Consider the following 22,133-nt stretch of genomic DNA (forward strand, 5'->3'; position numbering starts at 1 on the left):
TAGATGTTAGAACATTGCTGCGGATACTTCCTTCCATTCAGCCACAAGAGCACTGTTGCCACAAAGTTGGAATTGTGTACAATGTCATTGTATGCTGTAGCGTTAAGATTTCCTTTCACTTGAACTAAGGGACCTAGCCCGAAACATGAATCTCATCACAGACAACTTTAGCATTTGAGCTAATTAACAACTTTGCAACTACTTACTACCRTCCCCTAACCCTAACCTTAACTCTTTAACTTAACTCCTAACCTTAAGTTTAACCCTATCCCCTAACCCTAACTCCTAGCCTAGCTAACACTAGCCAGCTAGCTAACGTTCACATTAGCCACCTAGATAATGTTAGCCATAACAAATTTGAATTTGTAACATATTGTATGTTTTACAAATTCTAAAACATATTGTACGAATTGCAATTACTAACATATCATACGAAATGGATGATGGACATTGACAAATTAATACATACCATACGAAGTGTAACATATCATACTAAATGGAGTGTCTCAGATTTATGTTCGAAATAATATGAAATGCTCTGAGACCAGGTTGGAGCACAAGCAGTGGGGTGTCCTGACAGTTGAGGCCCCCATATACGACCCAACAGGTTCCCTCAGACATGATATCGCAGGATAATAACAACAACAAGAACATTGTAAGAGGAAAAAGTTAACGACCATAATATAAACAATTGGGCTACCAAATCCAGTGATCTTCACACTTTATTTTAAGCAAGCAATTTGTTATATATACCCACACAAAAAAATGGGCTGCTGCATTCAAACGTTTGTTCAGAACAGCTTCTGTTTTTTGGGGAGGTATTTTTGTTAATTTGCGTGCCAGAWGTGTTGAAATTGCCTGTTATTTAACAGAGCAGGTAGATGTCATATCCGTTTAATAAAGGCTGTAGCAAAGCCTCTTATGTTTTACTACCTCTCCATAACCTTCTTATCTGAGCCTTAAGAAGGGAAAACAACCCCACTGATTAATTTTGTATATTTTTTCCATGAAAAGAGTAGCTTACAGTTTAAAGCAATCTAACACAATGTTCAGTCAAGACATCAGCGCAGCGTATTACAGAGAGATGTTCTTCCTGTCTGATCATACAGTAAGCCCATATGGGGATCAACAGGATCACAGTGAGGAACTGGGGCTGCCAATCCCACTGTTGTTAAAATTTAATCACCTGATAGACACATTTATATTTCATAGCTCATTTAATTTTTTATATATTTTTCTCCACAATTTCGTGGTATCCAATTGGTAGTTACAGTCTTGTCCCATCGCCGCAACTCCCGCACGGACTCGGGAGAGGCTAAGGTTGAGAGCCGTGCATCCTCCGAAACACAACCCAACCAAGCCGCACTGCTTCTTGACACAATGCCTACTTAACCCAGAAGCCAGCTGCACCCATGTGTCAGAGGAAAATCCTTGCACCTGGCAAACGTGTCAGTGTGCCCGACCCACCACAGGAGTCGCTAGTGGACAAGAACAACCCTGCCGGCCAAACCCTTCCCTAACCCGGACGACGCTGGGCTGGTTGTGCGCCGCCCCATGGGTCTCCCAGTAGCGGCCGGCTCCGACAGAGCCTGGACTCAAACCAGGATCTCTAGTGGCACAGTTTAGCACTGCGATGCAGGGCCTTAYACCACTGCGCCACTCCGGATGCCCTCCATAGGTAATTTTAGCAAATATGTTGTACATATCATAGCATTTCACCAAGTTCTTACAATGGTCAGAAATGGTTTAGAAAAACTATACCTTGAATCTATGCTATCGTGCCCAGAAACCTGCTCCTTTTACTCTCTGTTCCGAACGTGCTAGACYGCCAGTTCTTATAGCCTTTAGCCGTGCCCTTATCCTACTTCTCCTCTGTTCCTCTGGTGATGTAGAGGTTAATCTAGGACCTGCAGTGCCTAGCTCCACTCCTACTCCCCAGGTGCTCTCATTTGTTGACTTCTGTAACCGTAAAAGCCTTGGTTTCATGCATGTTAACATTAGAAGCCTACTCCCTAAGTTTGCTTTATTCACTGCTTTAACACATTCTGCCAACCCGGATGTTTTAGCCGTGTCTGAATCCTGGCTTAGGAAAACCACCAAAAACCCAAAAATGTCCATCCCTAACTATAACATTTTCCGCCAAGATAGAACTGCCAAGGGGGCGGTGTTGCAATCTACTGCAGAGACAGCCTGCAGAGTTCTATCTTACTATCCAGGTCTGTACCAAAACAATTTGAGCTTCTACTTCTAAAAATGCACCTTTCCAGAAACAAGTCTCTCACCGTTGCCGCTTGCTATAGACCACCCTCTACCCCCAGCTGTGCCCTGGACACCATATGTGAATTGATTGCCCCCCATCTATCTTCTGAGCCCGTGCTGCTAGGTGACCTAAACTGGGACATGCTTAACACCTCGGCCATCCTACAATCTAAGCTTGATGCCCTCAATCTCACACAAATGATCTATGAACCTACCAGGTACAACCCCAAATCTGTAAACACAGGCACCCTCGTAGATATCATCCTAACTAACTCGCCCTCCAAATACACCTCTGCTGTTTTCAACCAAGATCTCAGCGATCACTGCCTCATTGCCTGCATCCGTAATGGGTTTGCGGTTAAACGATCCCTAAAACACTTCAGCGAACAGGCCTTTCTAATCGACCTGGCCGGGGTATCCTGGAAGGATATTGACCTCATTCCGTCAGTAGAGGATGCCTGGTTATTCTTTAAAAGTGCCTTCCTCACCATCTTAAGTAAGCATGCTCRATTCATGTAGAATGTAGAACAAGGAATAGATATAGCCCTTGGTTCAATCTGCCCTTGACCAGCACAAAAACATCCTGTGGCATTCTGCATTAGCATCGAATAGCCCCCGTGATATGCAACTTTTCAGGGAAGTTAGGAACCAATATACACAGGCAGTTAGGAAAGCTAAGGCTAGCTTTTTCAAACAGAAATTTGCATCCTGTAGTACAAACTCAAAAAAGTTCTGTGACACTGCAAAGTCCATGGAGAATAAGAGCACCTCCTCCCAGCTGCCCACTGCACTGAGGCTAGGAAACACTGTCACTACCGATAAATCCACAATAATTGAGAATTTCAATAAGCATTTTTCTACGACTGGCCATGCTTTCCACGTGGCTACCCCTACCCCGGTCAACAGCCCTGCACTCCCCACAGCAACGCGCCCAAACCTTCCCCARTTCTCCTTCACCCAAATCCAGATAGCTGATATTCTGAAAGAGCTGCAAAATCTGGACCCCTACAAATCAGCCAGGCTAGACAATCTGGACCATCTCTTTCTAAAATTATCTGCCGAAAATGTTGCAACCTCTATTACTAGCCTGTTCAACCTCTCTTTCGTATCGTCTGAGATTCCCATAGATTGGAAAGCTGCCACGGTCATCCCCCTCTTCAAAGGGGGAGACACTCTAGACCCAAACTGCTACAGACCTACAGACCTATATCCATTCTACCCTGCCTTTCTTGGTCTTTGAAAGCCAAGTTAACAAACAGATTACCGACCATTTCGAATCTCACCACACCTTCTATGCAATCTGGTTTCAGAGCTGGTCATGGGTGCACCTCAGCCACGCTCAAGATCCTAAACGAAATCGTAACCGCCATCGATAAGAGACATTACTGTGCAGCCGTATTCATCGACCTGGCTAAGGCTTTCGACTCTGTCAATCACAACATTCTTATTGGCAGACTCAACAGCCTTGGTTTCTCAAATGATTGCCTCGCTTGGTTCACCAACTACATCTCCGATAGAGTTCCGTATGTCAAATCGGAGGGCCTGTTGTCCGGACCTCTGGCAGTCTCTATGGGGGTGCCACAGGGTTCAATTCTCGGGCCGACTTTCTTCTCTGTATACATCAATGATGTCGCTCTCGCTGCTGGTGACTCTTTGATCCACCTCTACGCAGACGATACCATTCTGTATACCTCTGGCCCTTCGTTGGACACTGTGTTAACTAACCTCCTGATGAGCTTCAATGCCATACAACTCTCCTTCCGTGGCCTCCAACTGCTCRTAAATGCAAGTAAAACTAAATGAATGCTCTTTAACCGATCGCTGCCCGCACATGCCCGCCCGTCCAGCATCACTACTCTGGACGGTTCTGACTTAGAATATGTGAACAACCAAAAATACCTAAGTGTCTGYTTAGACTGTAAACTCTCCTTCCAGACTCACATTAAACATCTCCAATCCAAAATTAAATCTAGAATTGGCTTCCTATTTTGCAACAAAGCATCCTTCACTCATGCTGCCAAACATACCCTCGTAAAACTGACCATCCTACCGATCCTCGACTTCGGCGATGTCATTTACAAAATAGCCTCCAACACTCTACTCAACTAATTGGATGCAGTCTATCACAGTGAAATCCGTTTTGTCACCAAAGCCCCATATACTACCCACCACTGCGACCTGTATGCTCTCGTGGGCTGGCCCTCACTACATACTCGTCGCCAAACCCACTGGCTCCAGGTCATCTACAAGTCTCTGCTAGGTAAAGCCCTGCCTTATCTCAGCTCACTAGTCACCATAGCAGCACCCACCCGTAGCACGCGCTCCAGCAGGTATATCTCACTGGTCACCCCCAAAGCCAATTCTTCCTTTGGCCGCCTTTCCTTCCAGTTCTCTGCTGCCAATGACTGGAACGAACGGCAAAAATCTCTGAAGCTGGAGGCTTTTACCTCCCTCACTAGCTTTAAGCACCAGCTATCAGAGCACCTGTACATAGCTCATCTGTAAATAGCCCATCCAATCTACCTCATCCCATACTGTATTTATTTATTTATCTTGCTCCTTTGCACCCCAGAATCTCAACTTGCACATTCATCCTCTACACATCCTACCATCCTAGTGTTTAAATTGCTACATTGTAATTTCTTTGACACCATGGCCTATTTATTGCCTTACCTCTCTTATCCTACCTTCTTTGCACATGCTGTATATAGATTTTCCTACTGTATTATTGATTGTATGTTTGTTTATTCCATGTGTAACTCTGTGTTGTTGTATGTGTCGAACTGCTTTACTTTATCTTGGCCAGGTCGCAGTTGCAAATGAGAACTTGTTCTCAACTAGCCTACCTGGTTAAATAAAGGTGAAATAAAAAAATAAAAAAAATATTCCAATGCACCTGTCCTCTAGCCTATAGTCAAAAATGCTAATGCATATAAGCAAACATGCAATGCTGCTCCGATGTCCTCTTCAGTGCTGGTGATGGGCCTGGGTAGGTGTCGGCTGGCCTGAGTCAGGCTTGGGTAGACCTGGGCCTTGCATGGCTCTACTGGACTCAGAGCTGGCCCAGAGGGGACGCTCCCTTCAACCTGCTGTCGATCACTTTAATTTTGGCAGACACATGGGGTCTGTGCAGAGTGGGCGGCAGCCAGCAGGGCAAACCAAGGCCTCTCAGGTGGCCATACATGCTCTGTTCTCTCAGGCCTCCTCACCATTGTCCTGCTCTGCCATTCACTCCCCTGCTCTAAGCATCAAAGGCAAGGCTGCCCCGTGCTTTGAAAAGCTATGGGCTATTCAGAACTAACAGTATGGAGAACCTCCTGCACTTGGATAAGGGGTCAGAAAAATAGAAGGATGGGGGGAGGGAGATGGGGGACTTTAAAAGGCACAGAGTAAAAGTGGCACCAATGACAAATGTGACAAAAGAAGTAACGAAGGTGGGGGGAGAGAAATGTGGGCTAAAAGGCTGCCTTACGTATTTTGAATAGGGCACGCTGAATGTGTGTGACAAATAGAGAATGTTTGTGCGTGTGTGTGTGTGTGCGCGTGCATGTTGGAGTGTTCTGTAGATGAAGAGAGGCAAACAGACAGGCCACATGGTGGTCGTGTTGAGGAGCAGGTGAGGGGCAGGAGGTCTGACAGGCTAGAGGAACTCAGGAGGCCTTCAGGACACAAACACTGACTGACAAAAAGACTCACTCAGGAATACATTAAAAAAGCCAGTCCATAGCACAGGAACGCTGCATCGCTTTGACAGACAATGTTTTCCTCTTCGTTGGCATTTCCTCTGCAAACTTTTCCCAAGACACTTGGTTTTCCTCTGAGCACTTTTATATAAAAGAACAAAGCAGATATAAACRATGCCATCACCATGGTTTGGCACGTCTTAAGACATATTTGTGAAGACATCTTGAGACATCTTAAGTCTGGGAAAACATATCTCCTGATGATTTAAGATGTCTTCAACAAGTCTCTGTGTCTTAAAATGTCTGTAGACGTCTCAACTATGTGTCTTAACCTAAGACATCTCAAGACAATGATGGCTGGTATACTGATTACATTTCCCTTTGCATGAGCTTGGACAGGGGTTCAAAAGAATGTTTCCCATCCCAGTCTATGACCCTTTGACGTGGCCCTGTCTCATTCTGAAAATATAAATAGTCCTTTGAGATTAAACATGTCATTACCGCATGTGACCACAGTACATGCTGTTAGGTGACATGCTGGTCATGTGATTCTCTGATGTAACACATCGCCAAACATAGCCCTAATGAAGCAAGGTGCACAAGCTCACTGACAAGTTCTGCTCATGGGTACTTCCCTGTGGTTCCCTTTCCTTACACTAAGACCGTGGTGGAAGTTTTCATCCTCTGTGTCACCACTAATGGAGAGTGTGGTCACCACTGCCMGTCAGCAGGTGGGTACCGGGAGACTTAAAACGTTGAGCCAATGACAGACTCAATTTGTTGTGGTGTTGCATTAACACTGCCTATAGTTGTATGATTATTTTTATTTTATCGGTTAGCATAGGCCTAATGGTACGAGGATGCTGGCTAAGACCAGTCTGAGTTCTTAAAACTTCCTAAATCTGATGTCCAGGTTAAGGTTGGGTTAGGTAAATGCTTGGGAAAGGTGTGTTTGATAAATTGTGTGCCTGCGTGGGTAGGTGGGTGCATGTGGGTGTCGGTGTCTGTATAATGTCTGATGTCCACCATAAGATTAGGMTTAAGGTTAGTGTTAGGGCTATGGTTATTTTTAAGTATGTGGTTAGTATTACAGCTGTAGGGACATTGGAATACCAATCCAACCCCAACCCTAACCCTAAATTGGTAAGACATTGCACACACACACATGCACGCACACACATGCACACACACACACATACACATGAGCATGCACACACATGCTCACACACACACACACACACACACACATGCTCGCACAAACATACAAACATACATAACACATTCTGTGATGCAACACTGAACCATGCTGACATGGTCTCTCTGGACACTTGTGGCATCAGGGCCAACTCTCAGTGACAGGTCACCTCGGAAACTTCTCTTCCTGCAGAGTCAGCAGGACCAAGGTGTTCTCATCTCTTTCCCTCCACTGTCTGTCACTGAAGCTAATACCAAGAAGAGAGAATGTCAGTAAGGTTGTGTGTGTTTAAACTGCAGACACTATAAAAGAAGCCAATACGTTTGAAAGATATTCATAATTTGGCCTACCTTATCTTTTCAATATTATGCTTATAATTGTGAACTAATAGTCTGTCTAATTTGAATATGAGTATATCCTTGATAAACGTTACAGTTATTGAATYAAAAATACATTACATACATTGAATTATAGCAGGCTAGATTTGACTTTAAATCGATGCCTGAGCTAATTGCTGAACGTGTTAATCCGAAATAGTGGGTCGAGGTTACAGCAATAGGATCAATGTTTATTGTGCGGAGGAGCCGGTAATTGTGCCTGAATAAACTGAAATTAGAGTTGCACCATTTACATATAAGTGGAATTAGGTCTACTGGCACTCATTTAAACCTTTCCGCGCTAAAGTTGCAGGTGTGTAACTGAATTTAATATTGAATTAGGCTACATGTTCAGGTCTTGGCTACGCAGGCCTACACATATTTTGGCCATCAGTAAAAACAGACTGTTGTGAAAATGTAGGCCTATGGTATATTTTGTCGATATACTGTACATGTGTAATGTCAGGCCCACTTATTATCCTAGTGAATTTTCGTTATGACAATCACAAACAAAAAGAGCAGAGAAATGAACGGGTCAGTATCCTAATTTAAACACGTTTTTGTCCCTCAATTTAAACTGTGAAATAAAGTCGACATAAAAGCAGTAGATCTCAGTTCACATTTTCCATTAATTCACCCAAGAAAGACTAACATCTCCTTGAGTCTTATTATCTCAAGGACATCCACATGAACTTATCCACACTCGAATTATTACATTCCAAAGGGTAAGAGAGAACTTGAGAATGGCATGGTCGAAATGGTTGAATAAGCAACATCAATAAAGCGTTTACAAACCAATAATAAAGAAACGCAGTTATTGTGTGTGTGAACTTGCAAAGTTCTTTTGGAATCTCTTTTTGTAATAATTTGTTGTGAGTCTCAGGTGAAATCGTCTGCAAACAAATGAATTCAAGCTGGTCCTTATGAACAATGACTCGAGGGTGACTGGTCATTGTAGCAAGCACATAAAACTCCGGATTCCAGCAAACTTTTTGTGCTGGTTTAAAAAGAGCTCTTTTCATTTTTCGGTCTACCTCTGGCCAGGCTAAATCCTTTCTTCCCCCTTTAATCCTTCCCTTTATTTCAGAAAAACACAAAACCAGGTTCCACGCAGTGCTTTAGTAGCTAAAAGTGAAAGAGCTGTTTTTTTCGGAGCTGAGCTCTGAATCGCTCTGGAAAATTGGTTCTTCTGAATAAGTGAAGGAGGAAAAACGTTTAATAGGATCGGAGGGAGGTTCTGCTCTTGCAATCTGCTCCTTAAACAGGTGAAAATTGGACCTTCTCAATTATACAAATAGTAAGTAGCCTATAAACCAGCATGAAAAAGCTATTCCATCTCCAAGGATTAGCAACTCGCAATGAAAATTGAGACTGGTCAAACCGGAGGACCCAAATTGTTAATCAAGTTAAACAACCTCTGAGTCTGAATAACAGTCCTCTTAAATTGTGAATTTTAGCATAGTCAGAAGCATAACATCTGGAAATGAGTTGTATGGTCTAATTCAATGTGTAGCCTAATAGTTGCAGATATTCCCATTCAAAACATGGTAGCCTGAAATAAATCGAATAAAATTGGAATAGCAGCCTATTTCCTAAAAACAGTAGGCTAATTGAGTGTTGTTACGCAATAACAACAACAACAAGAACTACAAACAAATAATAATAATACCATCAATAATAATAATAATAATATGTAGCCAACTAATAATAACAAACACATTGTTAAAATTATTATTATCAAATGGAGCTCATATTTTTCTTATTTTCGAGAAAGGAATACATCATAGTTATTCGATTAGAGAATGGCTGGTGGTAAGAGGTGGAGGATTTGAGGATGGAGACATAAATAATAATCTGTAATAACTGTCATGCATACCACCCATGCCAGTATATAAGTGGGCCGCGGGAGAAGGGACAGGCCTGGTGATGGCGTTTCCTTGTCACCCTAATACGAGCTAGTTCATGTGACGTCAGCTAAATGCAAAAGACAGTGATCTCGCGCTGATGAGGAAGTCCGCTTCCAAGATGTGACAGAGCAGTCACGCTGCTATCTCCGAATAGGCTACATCTGCTGTCGCTTTACTAAAAGGTAAACTTCAACATTGACTATCAGATTCTCAGAGGTGCTGAATAGGTATGAACGCACTGTTTTTTGTCTTTTTCTTTTCCCTAACGAGCTCTGTAATGTCCTGTTAATTTTGTGTGTACTAGTTAATGAGCATTAATCTGGTACCCCTGAACGCTATTGTTCCAGGGATGGCCATTTGAATGCAAATGAGTGACATTGTAATACCAAGGTGCTTATTAAACTGATGTGTGTCCTGTCTTTTCTGGAATTCAGGAGGCGAGGACAGGGCGGCTGGTCGGCTGCTCCTCACAACAAGTTCGGTACACAATATGGCAAGTTCTCTCCCCTTTGGAACGGTGATGTCTTGCCCACGACACGAAAGCGGTAGAAGTGGAGCGTCTGCCACCCCAAAGCCGCTGGCCTTCTCGATTGACCGGATCATGTCCAAGACCTCGGAACCGAAAGGCAATTTGGATGAGCGGCGAGTGGAGTCTTCAGGGGGAAAGAAGATGCTCGGGCTCTGCTCACCTATACCGTGCATGATCCCCCTACAACCTTTTAGCTACGACTTACAAGCCAAGGCGCTGATGAACTACTCCGAATTTTGGAAAGCTAATTTCAGAGGAACACTATGCACTTCTGCAGCGATGTGCAAAGCCAACTGCGGGGTGTGTTGCAAAACGGACTCGGGGTTGAAGCAGTCTTTATTACCGGGGAGCAGGGTGATTAAACCCCAGGTCATCCATCAGACGGTGGCGATGCCCACCAACGGCTCTTTTTACTATTTCAACTACCTGGACTCTGCTTATCACCAGTCTGAGCTGCTAACCGGACACTTGTTCTCCTCGGCCCTGGCCAACTCTCAAGCCCAGGCTTCTCTCAGTGCGCACCAGAAACTGCTATTGCTGGAGAACGCCAAACTCGCCAGCGCTTCCGCCGAGAAGTTTCCGACACCTCAGTACCCACACAAGGAGCATCTTCCTGGCCAGCTCGACCAGATAGTGAAGGAGAACCATAACCAGAGCTCGGAGAAAAATGGAGTGAAAGCGCACAGCAAGCTCAACAACAGCTCCATGGACGGAAAACCCAAAAACTTCACCTGCGAAGTGTGTGGAAAGGTAAATTATTTCATTCAGTAAAACGAATGGTAAAAAAATAATGATGCAATTATTATTTTTCGTTTAGTTTGTTTATTATTTGATTTGCAAATCACTTACATTTCCTCTAAACAAAAACATATAAGCCTAGACAATTACTCATRATTTAACTTATTTTAGAAGTGTGCAAGAATAGACGTTCCCTATTTATTTTGACATTAAATTGAAGCTGAATTGTTAATTTCACATAATCAAAACACCTCACAAATGAAAACAAGAAAAGTAAAAACGAGATTGTTTATTTTCTTCTGCAGGTGTTCAATGCTCATTATAATTTGACACGACACATGCCAGTGCACACAGGCGCTAGGCCGTTCGTGTGTAAAGTTTGCGGGAAAGGATTCCGTCAGGCCAGTACATTGTGCAGACACAAAATCATTCACACACAGGTGAGACATATCATATTTCACTCGTTTATAACTCTATTAATTATATATGACTGTATTATAAACTACATCATGATTGCTTACAAAAAGTAGTCTAATAAGAATTTGTCTTKATTATTTTCCAGGAAAAGCCTCATAAATGCAACCAGTGTGGSAAGGCGTTCAACAGGAGTTCGACGCTGAACACTCACATACGGATCCATGCCGGGTACAAACCATTCGTCTGCGAATTCTGTGGGAAAGGATTTCATCAGAAAGGTAATTATTCACTATTAAAACCCTTTTCAAAATAGAAATCATATGTCCTCTTACGCATATATTTACACAAACACGCATGGTGGGGGGGGGGGGGGGGGGGGGGGTGGGGGGTGTTGGCATGGCTATGTTTTGAGATTAAGATAACACCAGAACGTCACAGTAACATTTTCCAGATCATATGATTTTCAGACTGTATTATGAATGAAATTAATATCCCAGACACATATTCATTAAATAGCATACAGTAAGTAATTGTATGACAATAGCGATGATGGTTGTGATTTTATATCGCAGTTGTAACCCAATGATATAAGGTTAGGTCCAAAAGTAACAGCAAAGGTACACAATTATTATTTAGAAACCTGTTGGTAAAAATGGATTCCCATTGCAGCCCTCTGATGATCTTGAAGCATCAATCTAAATAGGACATGTCACTTTACACTAACTAACTCTCCCTACAATGCGCTTACATTTGCCATGGGTCAAGAGACAGACCTTTCCCAGGTTTATAATCCGACAGGTTCCAGTTGTTGTTGCGTTTGATTTTGACAAAGTTTGACAACTTCTTGACTTCGACATGCAAAGTGCTGATTAATGAAGGCTGTAGAATGGAGCGTCTTTGTGGAGAGTAACTTAATGATGAACTATTGACCTCGAGGAGAAAAAAAGGAACTCAATGTGTTRCCTTTCGTGTATGCTGTTCATTTTATTCGCGATGTTCATTTTTAGTCATTGAATTTTTCAATTTCAGGAAATTACAAGAACCACAAGCTGACGCACAGCGGAGAGAAACAGTACAAGTGTTCCATCTGCAACAAGGCCTTCCATCAGGTCTACAACCTAACCTTCCACATGCACACGCACAACGACAAAAAGCCCTTCACGTGCGGAACCTGCGGGAAAGGCTTCTGCAGAAACTTTGACCTGAAAAAACACATACGGAAGTTACATGACAATAATTCATGTAGGCCTATATCTGCAGCGACAGATTCTTCCAGGGGACCCGAAAGCTGAGTTTTTCCATTGGATTTGGAAAGTCTCCTTCAACACTTAAATTGACAGTTTATTATGACTGCACCAGTACACATTTCTATGATTTTTTCTCTCTACAGTTTTCATTTATCAAAATGTTTTAAAAGACGGAAAACTATAAAGCATAAAAAACATTGGGACTGTTGATAGACTGATTAAAGACCATTTTGTGTTTGAGGTTTTTTATTATTCGATAAAAAAATATATAATAATAAGGATGTGAATGTTGTACTGTTGCACTGCAGTAAATCTGACCCTGAATGGATTAATGTTCTAAACATGTATAATGGAAATCATGACTATTTGCTCAACCCAGGAGTATATCGTTTTTATTTCCCCATTGCATAATGTGTGAAAATCGAATTGTAAATAAAAGGAAAATAAAATATTTAAAAGTGTTTTCCGTGGGCGCATTTGTATAAATTGCAATGTAAATGTAACATGGGATTTTTAACCATCTCAAATGTTGCCATTTATTAGTAGGAAATAGAATTGTATCCCGAAATCAAATGTTTTGGAGAACGTTTGCGGAAAAATATTCTAAATGTATATATGAGTTAGGCTAACCCTAACCCTAACCCTAACCCTATGCCCCAATTATTTGGAAAGGGCTATAACATATATGCATTGTATTGACATTTGATAACCCTTGCCTCCTATTATATTGCAATAGGCCAACATTTCAGACGTCTTCCATATACAGCTGCATTGCCAACCAATAAATTGCGAAGACAGTGATACATCTGATATAGGCCATTTCATCAAATATCAAGATGTTTGCTTTCTACACAGAAAAGCTTTGCACGCAACTGTTTTACTAGCACCATTAAGTAGACTAGTCTTAGCGTACTGGTAAGAATACATTGATTCTGTTACTTGAATGAGTTCAGTGTAAACATTTTTTGTCAGACAAGAGGCAAGACTCTGGTGGTGCTACACTTGACTTCCGTGTAATGGCACAAATTATTAGATATAACATGGACTCTTGAAAGCGAATTACATTAATCATCTAAACGCCCTCGGGGGGAGGCTTCGGAGCAAGACGTGTTCATCAGAATATGAATAATAAAGCACTTGGCCACATCACCCACCCCTGTCCTCATCTGCCCAACATTAATAAAGGATTACGTATTCTGCACACGGCTATTGGAACAATATTACCCTTGCGCGCTAACATAAATTCTGATGAGAGATGGGCGCGTGCTCCCAAATCTCGGGCTCCCAATTAGAACGTTTAGTAATTACGCGCCATGCCCAGGGACCGGTTAGAAGGCTAATATTACCAGTTGAATGGCTTGTTCACCTCTGGTCCCTTCTGTTCCCGGTAATTCACACGCAAGCTGCTCCAAAGACCAGAATATAACAACTAGTGTGTTTTTTCCAAAACCCTTATTTTTATATTGTCAACCCGATATTTTAAGTTAAATGGCCTGTAAATGCACATGTTTTGTCACATCTCATCGACCAAGACTTTTATATAGCCTAAAGGTTCACATTATTGTTCAATATGTAGGCTCTATATGTTCTGACTGCGGCTATGGAACACTGACCTTGTCCCGGACCTGCTGTTTCGAGCSCCCCCCCCCCCCCCCCCCCCCRKCRSRCDCRKCCTGTGAATGCTCAGCTATGAAAAGCCAACTGACATTGTACTCCTGAGGTGCTGACCTGTTGCACCCTCTATAACCACCTATACTATTATTTGACCCTGCTAGTCATCTACAAACGTTTGAAAATCTTGAAGAACGGTCTGGCCTTAATGGTCATGTACTCACTCTTATAATCTCCACCTAGCACAGCCAGAAGAGGACTGGATACCCCTCAGAGCCTGGTTCCTCTATAGGTTTCTTCCTAAATTCCTGCCTTTCCAGGGAGTTTTCCCTAGCCACCGTGCTTCTACATCTGCATAGCTTGCTCATTGGGGTTTTAGGCTGTGTTTCTGTATAGTCACGTTGTGATATCTGCTGATGTAAAAAGGTCTTTATTAATACATTTAATTGATTGATTGGCATATCTGTTTGATATTTCACACCCTTATTTGTTGGCGTTGATCATAATTTGAACACGCCTGCGTAATTTCCAGACATTGTGCGTAATTCCAGGTTAGGCTATGGAGTTTTAAATGTAAATTCAAGAAAGCCACGTCATATTGCATCATACATGTTTTTAAAAGGCTTTAATTGTGCTATGAAAAGAATAACAACTTTCTCAAATGTATAGGCCTAACAACTTTAGTTATTTTCCCTAATTTTTTTATTTGTACGTATGCCTAGGCCATTTTTCTACAAACATTCCAGAGCACTCTCAATTAATAAACTTTATTTGACTACAGTCAATAAGTTGCGGATAGGTGGTTGGCCTTTTCAGAAAAAGTTCTTAATCAAATTCCAACACAAACTTACCAGCTAGGATATCACGAGGTCAGTTATGCGCAATTAAACAATAATTAGGCAACGCTATCAAGTTGTCATCCCCCTCCTGCACGGACATTCTGGAACATGTCCACACACTCCACACCTACAACCTTATTGGGTCCAGTTTGACAGGCCGAATAATCAACAGTTAACACAGTATGTCAAGTGTTGCCAATTAAACTTGTTTTTACAAGCCACTGAGAAAACCATCTTTGATTTGTGTTTTGTAGGCTATTTTTTTATATATATTTTTACAACTCAGCCACATTGAATCTCAGTCTCCATTCATCCATCTTTGTTAGGAATAGTCTATAGCTGGGAAAATATGCATGGGCGAGTTTCTGAAAAGAAATGTTTGTGTCGAGAAAAGCGTCAGGGCTATGCGCAAGAGTGTCGGTCTTGTCCAAAGCCGGAGAAAAGAGTGCTGGAGAGTAAACAACCTAAAGGCAGCCGGGTTGCCCTTTTCTCTGCACTTTCCTCTCAAACATCTGAGCAACCAGCTTCGGTTCTAGAAACATGTTAATTGACAACGGAGCTCATTACCGTGTGCACATGTAACGCAGCACGAGAGATTACCGACACAAGAGCGCATTAATCAACTGTCAACAATCGAGTACATCTACACGACCAGGATCACCCAAAATTGAGGCATTTACAAGCCACAAAAGGCTCGCCTGAGACAGGAAGAAAAGAAGAGCCAGACTTTTGTTTGGCCAATTCAATTGATTGTAAATTGAAGATTAACGGAAGTAGCTCCAGCGTTTTTTAAGGACTAAGAGGAGAGAAAAGGACCAATTAAGTCCACCAAATGTTAACTACACCAGTTTTCCCCATTTAACCCAAATGAAATTCTAATTAAACCGTCCCTTGCCATCATTTTGGAAAGCAATTTATTTCGCTGCTGAAGGAGCGTGCGGGCTGGTTGCGCCCCTCGTTATATGAAGCATTGGCTCTTGTCACAAAGAGCTCACAAGACGCATTCTAAAATGCCAAGGGGGAAGTTAATGAGCATCAGACAAAGTCCTTGGATCTATTCCTGGAGAATGGTATTGGAAAGATGGACTCGGCCAGCCAACTACATGATGTTCTGGACACTTCTAAATAATGTTCAAAAGGGCAGTCAGCAATAATGTTGTTCTAGCTGCATAAAATATGCAGTCGTTACTCGACTGAAAAATGATAGGATTGTAACATAAGCTTACATATGACACCAAGAAAGTAATTGAATATATTATAGGAGTTGTTATTGTAAAAAACAAATAAATAAAGTTATAAGCAAAATATGGTTTCAACTGTTTTATTTTTGTGCAGCAGCCTAGCCTATTACACCAGCAAATTGGAGTGTACATGCATACACTGCAATCATGTTATACATGAATTAAAACTAAACCAAAACTAGTCAACATGCACTTTCCCCACTAAATCTAATTAAAATCCTTCTATACACATGTTACTCAATGATGTTATATCAATACGGACATGACCGACACACGAACATGCACGCACACACACACACACACACACACACACACACACACCACACACACCACACACACAACCACACACACACACACACACACACCACACACACCACACACACACCACACACACACACAACACACACACACAACACACCCACACACACCCCCAACCACACACACAACCCCCCCCTCATCAAGGGCATGAGTGGGAGAAGGTGCTTTGTAGCTTAGAGGTCTGTGGGTGCTGGGCTCGTGGGAGCCAAGTGTGGGCTCTGCCCCGCTGGAATCACATCACTGTCTGTCAGTCTCCAGAGAGTGACCTCCACCCAGGACCAGTCCACCCGCCCGCCCTCCCTCAGAGCCCAGGGCCAAGGAGCTGAAGGGGACCCTCTGTCCCCTTGCCCACTCCCTTCACCTCCATCTCTTGGAGGAAAGGAGAGAATCCTGACCCCCAAACAATCCGCTCCACATTTCCAGCCTCAGCCTCTCACCGCTCTGACGTGCACTGACAGCAATGAGATTCGTTTCCATGAGGAGTCATAAGTGAATACTAATGTTGGTCACTGTCAAAAATATTGAAATAGATAAACAATACCAAATTAATAGGCAAACATACAACTGAATATTAACCCATTGCTATAAATACATAAATATATGAATAATAAATGAGTAGTGTTTTCCATCGCACCCTGCTGAGACTGAGCTCTATTCTTGTGGAATTAAATCAGGAGCTCTCATTGTTGGTTAGGATCACTAATTCTGGGATGTCCGGTGCTAATCTCTTTGACCTGGGTTGGCCTTGCTGGGAAATGTCCACTACTGCTGTGCTTACCCACGAGTGCTAATGATGTACTTCTCCAGATCTCTGCACAGCAGCCGTTCCCACAAATAAGGTCCCTTATAATAAGATYCTACAAGTTGTGTCACATTAAGATGAGCATTCTCACCAGTTGGTAGGACGGAAGGACTGAACACCGATAAACAAGTTAACTTTCTTTTGTGACTTRGATAACACAATGGAGATTGATCTAAGCAATCATTTTTTCATAGGTAGAACCGTTAAAAATACATATGTGATTAAAAAAAAATCCTGTATGTCCATTAAACAGTAATCTGTAGTTCAGGACTTACATTGAATGTCTTCTTTCCTCTGTAGTATCAATGTTGAAAAGGCAAAAACAACATGGCAACAAAATTCACTCTCACACACTAACATAAACATATCCTTGCAGTCGTACACACCCAAATAAAACTATATGTTATAACTTCACTTACCACATCTGTAGGCTTGTGGAAAAAGAGATGGAAACAAATGAAGCATAATCAATATTTTACTAAATTAAGTATACTTTGAAAAGGACAAAAACACTGCAGGAGTGTCTCAGAATAATAGCGTCAAGCTTGGAAAACATTTCCAGGCAAGCTCCCGTAAACGAAAGCGAATTGTGTTTAAGTGCTCTACAATTGCAAAAGTATGCGTCTAAAGCTATATTTGTAAYGAGTACAGAGAGCCAGTGAAGTACAGGGAGGTATATGATTATGTTGACACAAAAAAAGAACTCAGGTCCATTTAGGAGGAAACACTATACTTACGCTTGGCCAGTCAATACTGAACACTGTGGGGCTCCCTTAAGGCCAGTGTTACTTCCTTTTAGTGGGCCACATGTAGACTTGTCTTTAATCCACCACAACATGAACAACACAGTCAACTCCTCTCTTAGCCGATACAGTAGGCACAGGCCTGGCAGGGCATGCACTTAACCAGAGTTGACATGACATGATCAAAGGAGTGATAAGGAATAATATTGGAGTACATTGTACAGTATGGAGCCCCCTGTTATGTCAAGAAACAGCATTTTAACATTGGTTTGTTTTCAAAAACTGTCCCAAAAACTAAGTGTAATAGTCACATTAATCACATTAGAATTAACTGTTCTAAAAGGACAGAAAAACAACAATAGAAAAACAAAATGATGCCAAAATCTTAGTTTTTAGTGCAGCACTCACTATACTTGCAGCACATTATTCAATAAAATACAACATACAATTATCCATTATCCAATCAATTGAAGTCGACAGCTACCCAGCTATTATGCTTTTCTGCTTTTAATTTACTCAGGAGCCTCTCAGCATGCTCTCAATAGACGCCCCAAATCATGTAATCATACGGTTTCAAATGCATATGCTAAGAGATGGAGGGGGTCACCTCCTCCTCTGTCAGCTGCTAATCCTGCWGCTGAACTTGAGAGGAGAGGCTGGCTTTAACCCAGGTGTCTGTGGGGTAATAGGGGTCGGGGGACCCAGGGAGGGTTGTCAGGACTGGGGTTGGCAGGGCCTGGCAACAGGGGCTTGGTCCCCCAACCGGGGGCGTGACAGGAGTTTGGTGTCCGTAGCTAATCCACCTCAGGGCTTTCACCATTAGAATACATCATGTGAATCTAGTCATTTGGAAGGGCTCCAGATCGTGCTCTTCAAAACACTTTTAGATAATTCTCTGCCTGTTCCCCCCCACTCTCGCTGCCCCCCCCAAACCTTCACCCACACCCACCCCTCCAACGTACACGATCACCACCACCACCCCCCATCAGCCCCCGTCCATGGCGACTGGTGCCTGCCTGACCTCGGGGGCAGGAGCAAGTCCCAGCTGAGGAGGCAGGGCAGCTGCCAACCATGGCCACTTCAACCACGGCCTCCCGGATGATTACGCTTGTCAAGCCGCCACTCTGTGTCAACGCAGCGTAGGTTTGATCATCGCAATTAGGCTGGATCAGGGATGCCATCTCTGCCACAGAAAGGGGAAGAGGGAGAGAAAGCCGAATGAAGGGAGATGGAGGAGGGAGAGCAGAGGGGTGGTGTGTGCTGCTTTGAAAGTCAGAAAGCAGGTGGAAAGGCTCACTGCGTCTTTGCGTCCATGTTTAACGGCGAGACTTCAGCCTTCATCAGAGCTCACATTATGTCCCGTGTACCTTCTCCTTATCCACACGGCAGCTCTTTAGCACTGTCACGTCGGCCCGTGTCTTAGCTGCAAATCTCTCAACAGAAGCCTCAATTACATTGGTGGGAGAAAAAAATCAGAAACATGTTATGACCAATTTGTAACCCCAAAAACGGGACCATTTGTTACACTGAATATGGGCTACTGTATAATAGTAAAATAACAAAATAAATCACAAATATTCCAACTGTACTAGCAATAAAGCTTTCTTATCAAAATTATACTAATTACCTAGCAAACAGAGCCCCCCCCCACACACATCAGAGTTTACACAAGCCTAATGGCCCTGCAGATATGAAAGGGTCATTTTACATACATTTCTATGGAGTATTATGAACATATGGTAACTGGCTGACCTCAGACTAGCCTTGAATAAAGGGACAATAAAAAAGCAATTATTGCAGACACAGAAGGTCCTTCTGGAGGCTTTGTGTAATAAAGACAGCACAATCCCATTGTAGCTCAGATGTAAAGAGGACTCTTCAATTACTATATAATGATTTAGACATTCCAGAGAACCTAGCTCAATGGCTCAGGCGAATATATTTAACCCCCTAATACACAGCATATACTGTGTGATGAAGTGCTAAAAATAATGATTAGGAGCTAATAAGCTAAACTCGATAAGCTCCCAACAATTTAATGGATAAACATATTACATCATTGGGAGCATATTGTGCAACTTTCTTTTTTGCTTTTGTGCAGTTGATTCTTAGTCTGCACCTCTACAAACATTTTGGGGTGTGTGTCAGCTCCTGATTTTTACTGGACTAATAAACTAAAGTAAAATGAGTAAAATGAAAGAATGATTTCTTAGTACATTTTTTACTTTGCAGTGAATGGCATACATAGATGAAGAATCGGGTGAATAATAAAACAGTTTTTTGGGTATATATATGCACATTGCTTGAACTTAAACAAGAAGGGGAACAGTAATTAAAGTATGAATGATTTGGGGTTTACCATAATATTCATATTAGTATTGATTGTAATAATAWWTWTWWTTTTWWWTTWTTTTTAATTGTGCATTACTATATACATTAGAAAAGAACATGGGTAAGACATGAAAATACATTTGAGTTATTTTGTGACAGATGATGAATGACCCGAGGTTAACTAACTGAAGGAGAGTTTGCCTTTGTTATCCAAATCTATGGTTCTACCTCCCCCTAGTGGACAGATATGAGCCATGAATTAAAAACACCACATTCTTTGTTTCAGATCAAATCAAATCTAATCAAATTTATTTGTCACATACACATGGTTAGCAGATGTTAATGCGAGTGTAGCGAAATGCTTGTGCTTCTAGTTCCGACCATGCAGTAATATCTAACAAGTAATCTAACAATTTCACAACAACTACCTTATACACAAAGGTGTAAAGGAATGAATACAAATATGTACATAAAAACATATGAATGAGTGATGCCCGAACGGCATAGGCAAGATGCAGTAGATGGTATAGAGTACAGTATAGACATATGWGATGAGTAATGTAGGGTATGAAAACATTATATTAAGTGGCATTGTTTAAAGTGGCTAGTGATACATTACATCAAGATGCAGTAGATGGTATATACAGTATATACATATGAGATGAGTAATGTAGGGTATGAAAACATTATATAAAGTGGCATTGTTTAAAGTGGCTAGTGATACATTACATCAAGATGGCAAGATGCAGTAGATGGTATAGCGTACAGTATATACATATGAGATGAGTAATGCAGGGTATGAAAACATTATATAAAGTGGCATTGTTTAAAGTGGCTAGTGATTCATTTAATTACATCAAGATGGCAAGATGCAGTAGATGGTATACCGTACAGTATATACATATGAGATGAGTAATGTAGGGTATGTAAGCATTATATAAAGTGGCTAGTGATAAATTGATTACATCCATTTTTCCATTATTAAAGTGGCTAGAGTTGAGTCAGTATGTTGGCAGCAGCCACTCAATGTTAGTGATGGCTGTTTAACAGTCTGATGGCCTTGAGATAGAAGCTGTTTTTCAGTCTCTCTGTCCCTGCTTTGATGCACCTGTACTGACCTCGCCTTCTGGATGATAGCGGGGTGAACAGGCAGTGGCTCGGGTGGTTGTTGTCCTTGATTTTTTTGGCCTTCCTGTGACATCGGGTGGTGTAGGTGTCCTGGAGGGCAGGTAGTTTGCACCCGGTGATGCGTTGTGCAGACCTCACTACCCTCTGGTGAGCCTTACGGTTTGGGTGGAGCAGCTGACAGGATGCTCTCGATTGTGCATCTGTAAAAGTTTGTGAGTGTTTTGGTGACAAGCCAAATTTCTTCAGCCTCCTGAGGTTGAAGAGGCGCTGCTGCGCCTTCTTCACCACGCTGTCTGTGTGGGTGGACCATTTCAGTTTGTCCGTGATGTGTATGCGAGGAACTTAAAACTTTCCACCTCTCCACTACGGTCCCGTCAATGTAGATAGGGGGCTGCTCCTCTGCTGTTTCCTGAAGTCCACGATCATCTCCTTTGTTTGTTGACATTGAGTGTGAGGTTATTTTCCTGACACCACACTCCGAGGGCACTCACCTCCTCCTGTAGGCCGTCTCATCGTTGTTGGTAATCAAGCCTATCACTGTAGTGTCGTCTGCAAACTTGATGATTGAGTTGGAGGCGTGCATGGCCACGCAGTCATGGGTGAACAGGAGAACAGGAGAGGGCTGAGAACGCACCCTTGTCGTCACTTCCTCTTGAATTTGCAGACGTGTTGCTGTGCGTTGTGTTGCTGTGCGTTTTGTTGCTGTGCGTTTTGTTGCTGTGCGTTTGTTGCCAACCTTACTTTGCTAGCTGACAACTTTACGTTTTT

At 42.3% G+C, this 22,133-nt stretch overlaps 1 protein-coding gene across 2 annotated transcripts; it reads left to right on the plus strand.

The window, feature by feature from the left end:
* Positions 1-9,512: 9,512 nt before the first annotated feature.
* LOC111969952 (fez family zinc finger protein 2) lies at positions 9,513-12,700 on the plus strand. Of its 2 annotated transcripts, none has more exons than XM_023996353.2 (5): positions 9,513-9,603; positions 9,856-10,700; positions 10,994-11,128; positions 11,251-11,383; positions 12,135-12,700. In XM_023996353.2, the coding sequence occupies exons 2-5, from the start codon at positions 9,912-9,914 to the stop codon at positions 12,395-12,397; spliced, it is 1,320 nt and encodes a 439-aa protein (XP_023852121.1). In that variant the 5' UTR covers positions 9,513-9,603; positions 9,856-9,911; the 3' UTR covers positions 12,398-12,700. The 2 variants fall into 2 exon arrangements, with proteins under 2 accessions (XP_023852121.1, XP_023852122.1); XM_023996354.2 differs by having other exon boundaries at positions 9,559-9,648.
* Positions 12,701-22,133: the final 9,433 nt, after the last annotated feature.

This window comes from Salvelinus sp. IW2-2015, linkage group LG11, assembly GCF_002910315.2.
Source record: "Salvelinus sp. IW2-2015 linkage group LG11, ASM291031v2, whole genome shotgun sequence".
NCBI lineage: Eukaryota > Metazoa > Chordata > Actinopteri > Salmoniformes > Salmonidae > Salvelinus > Salvelinus sp. IW2-2015.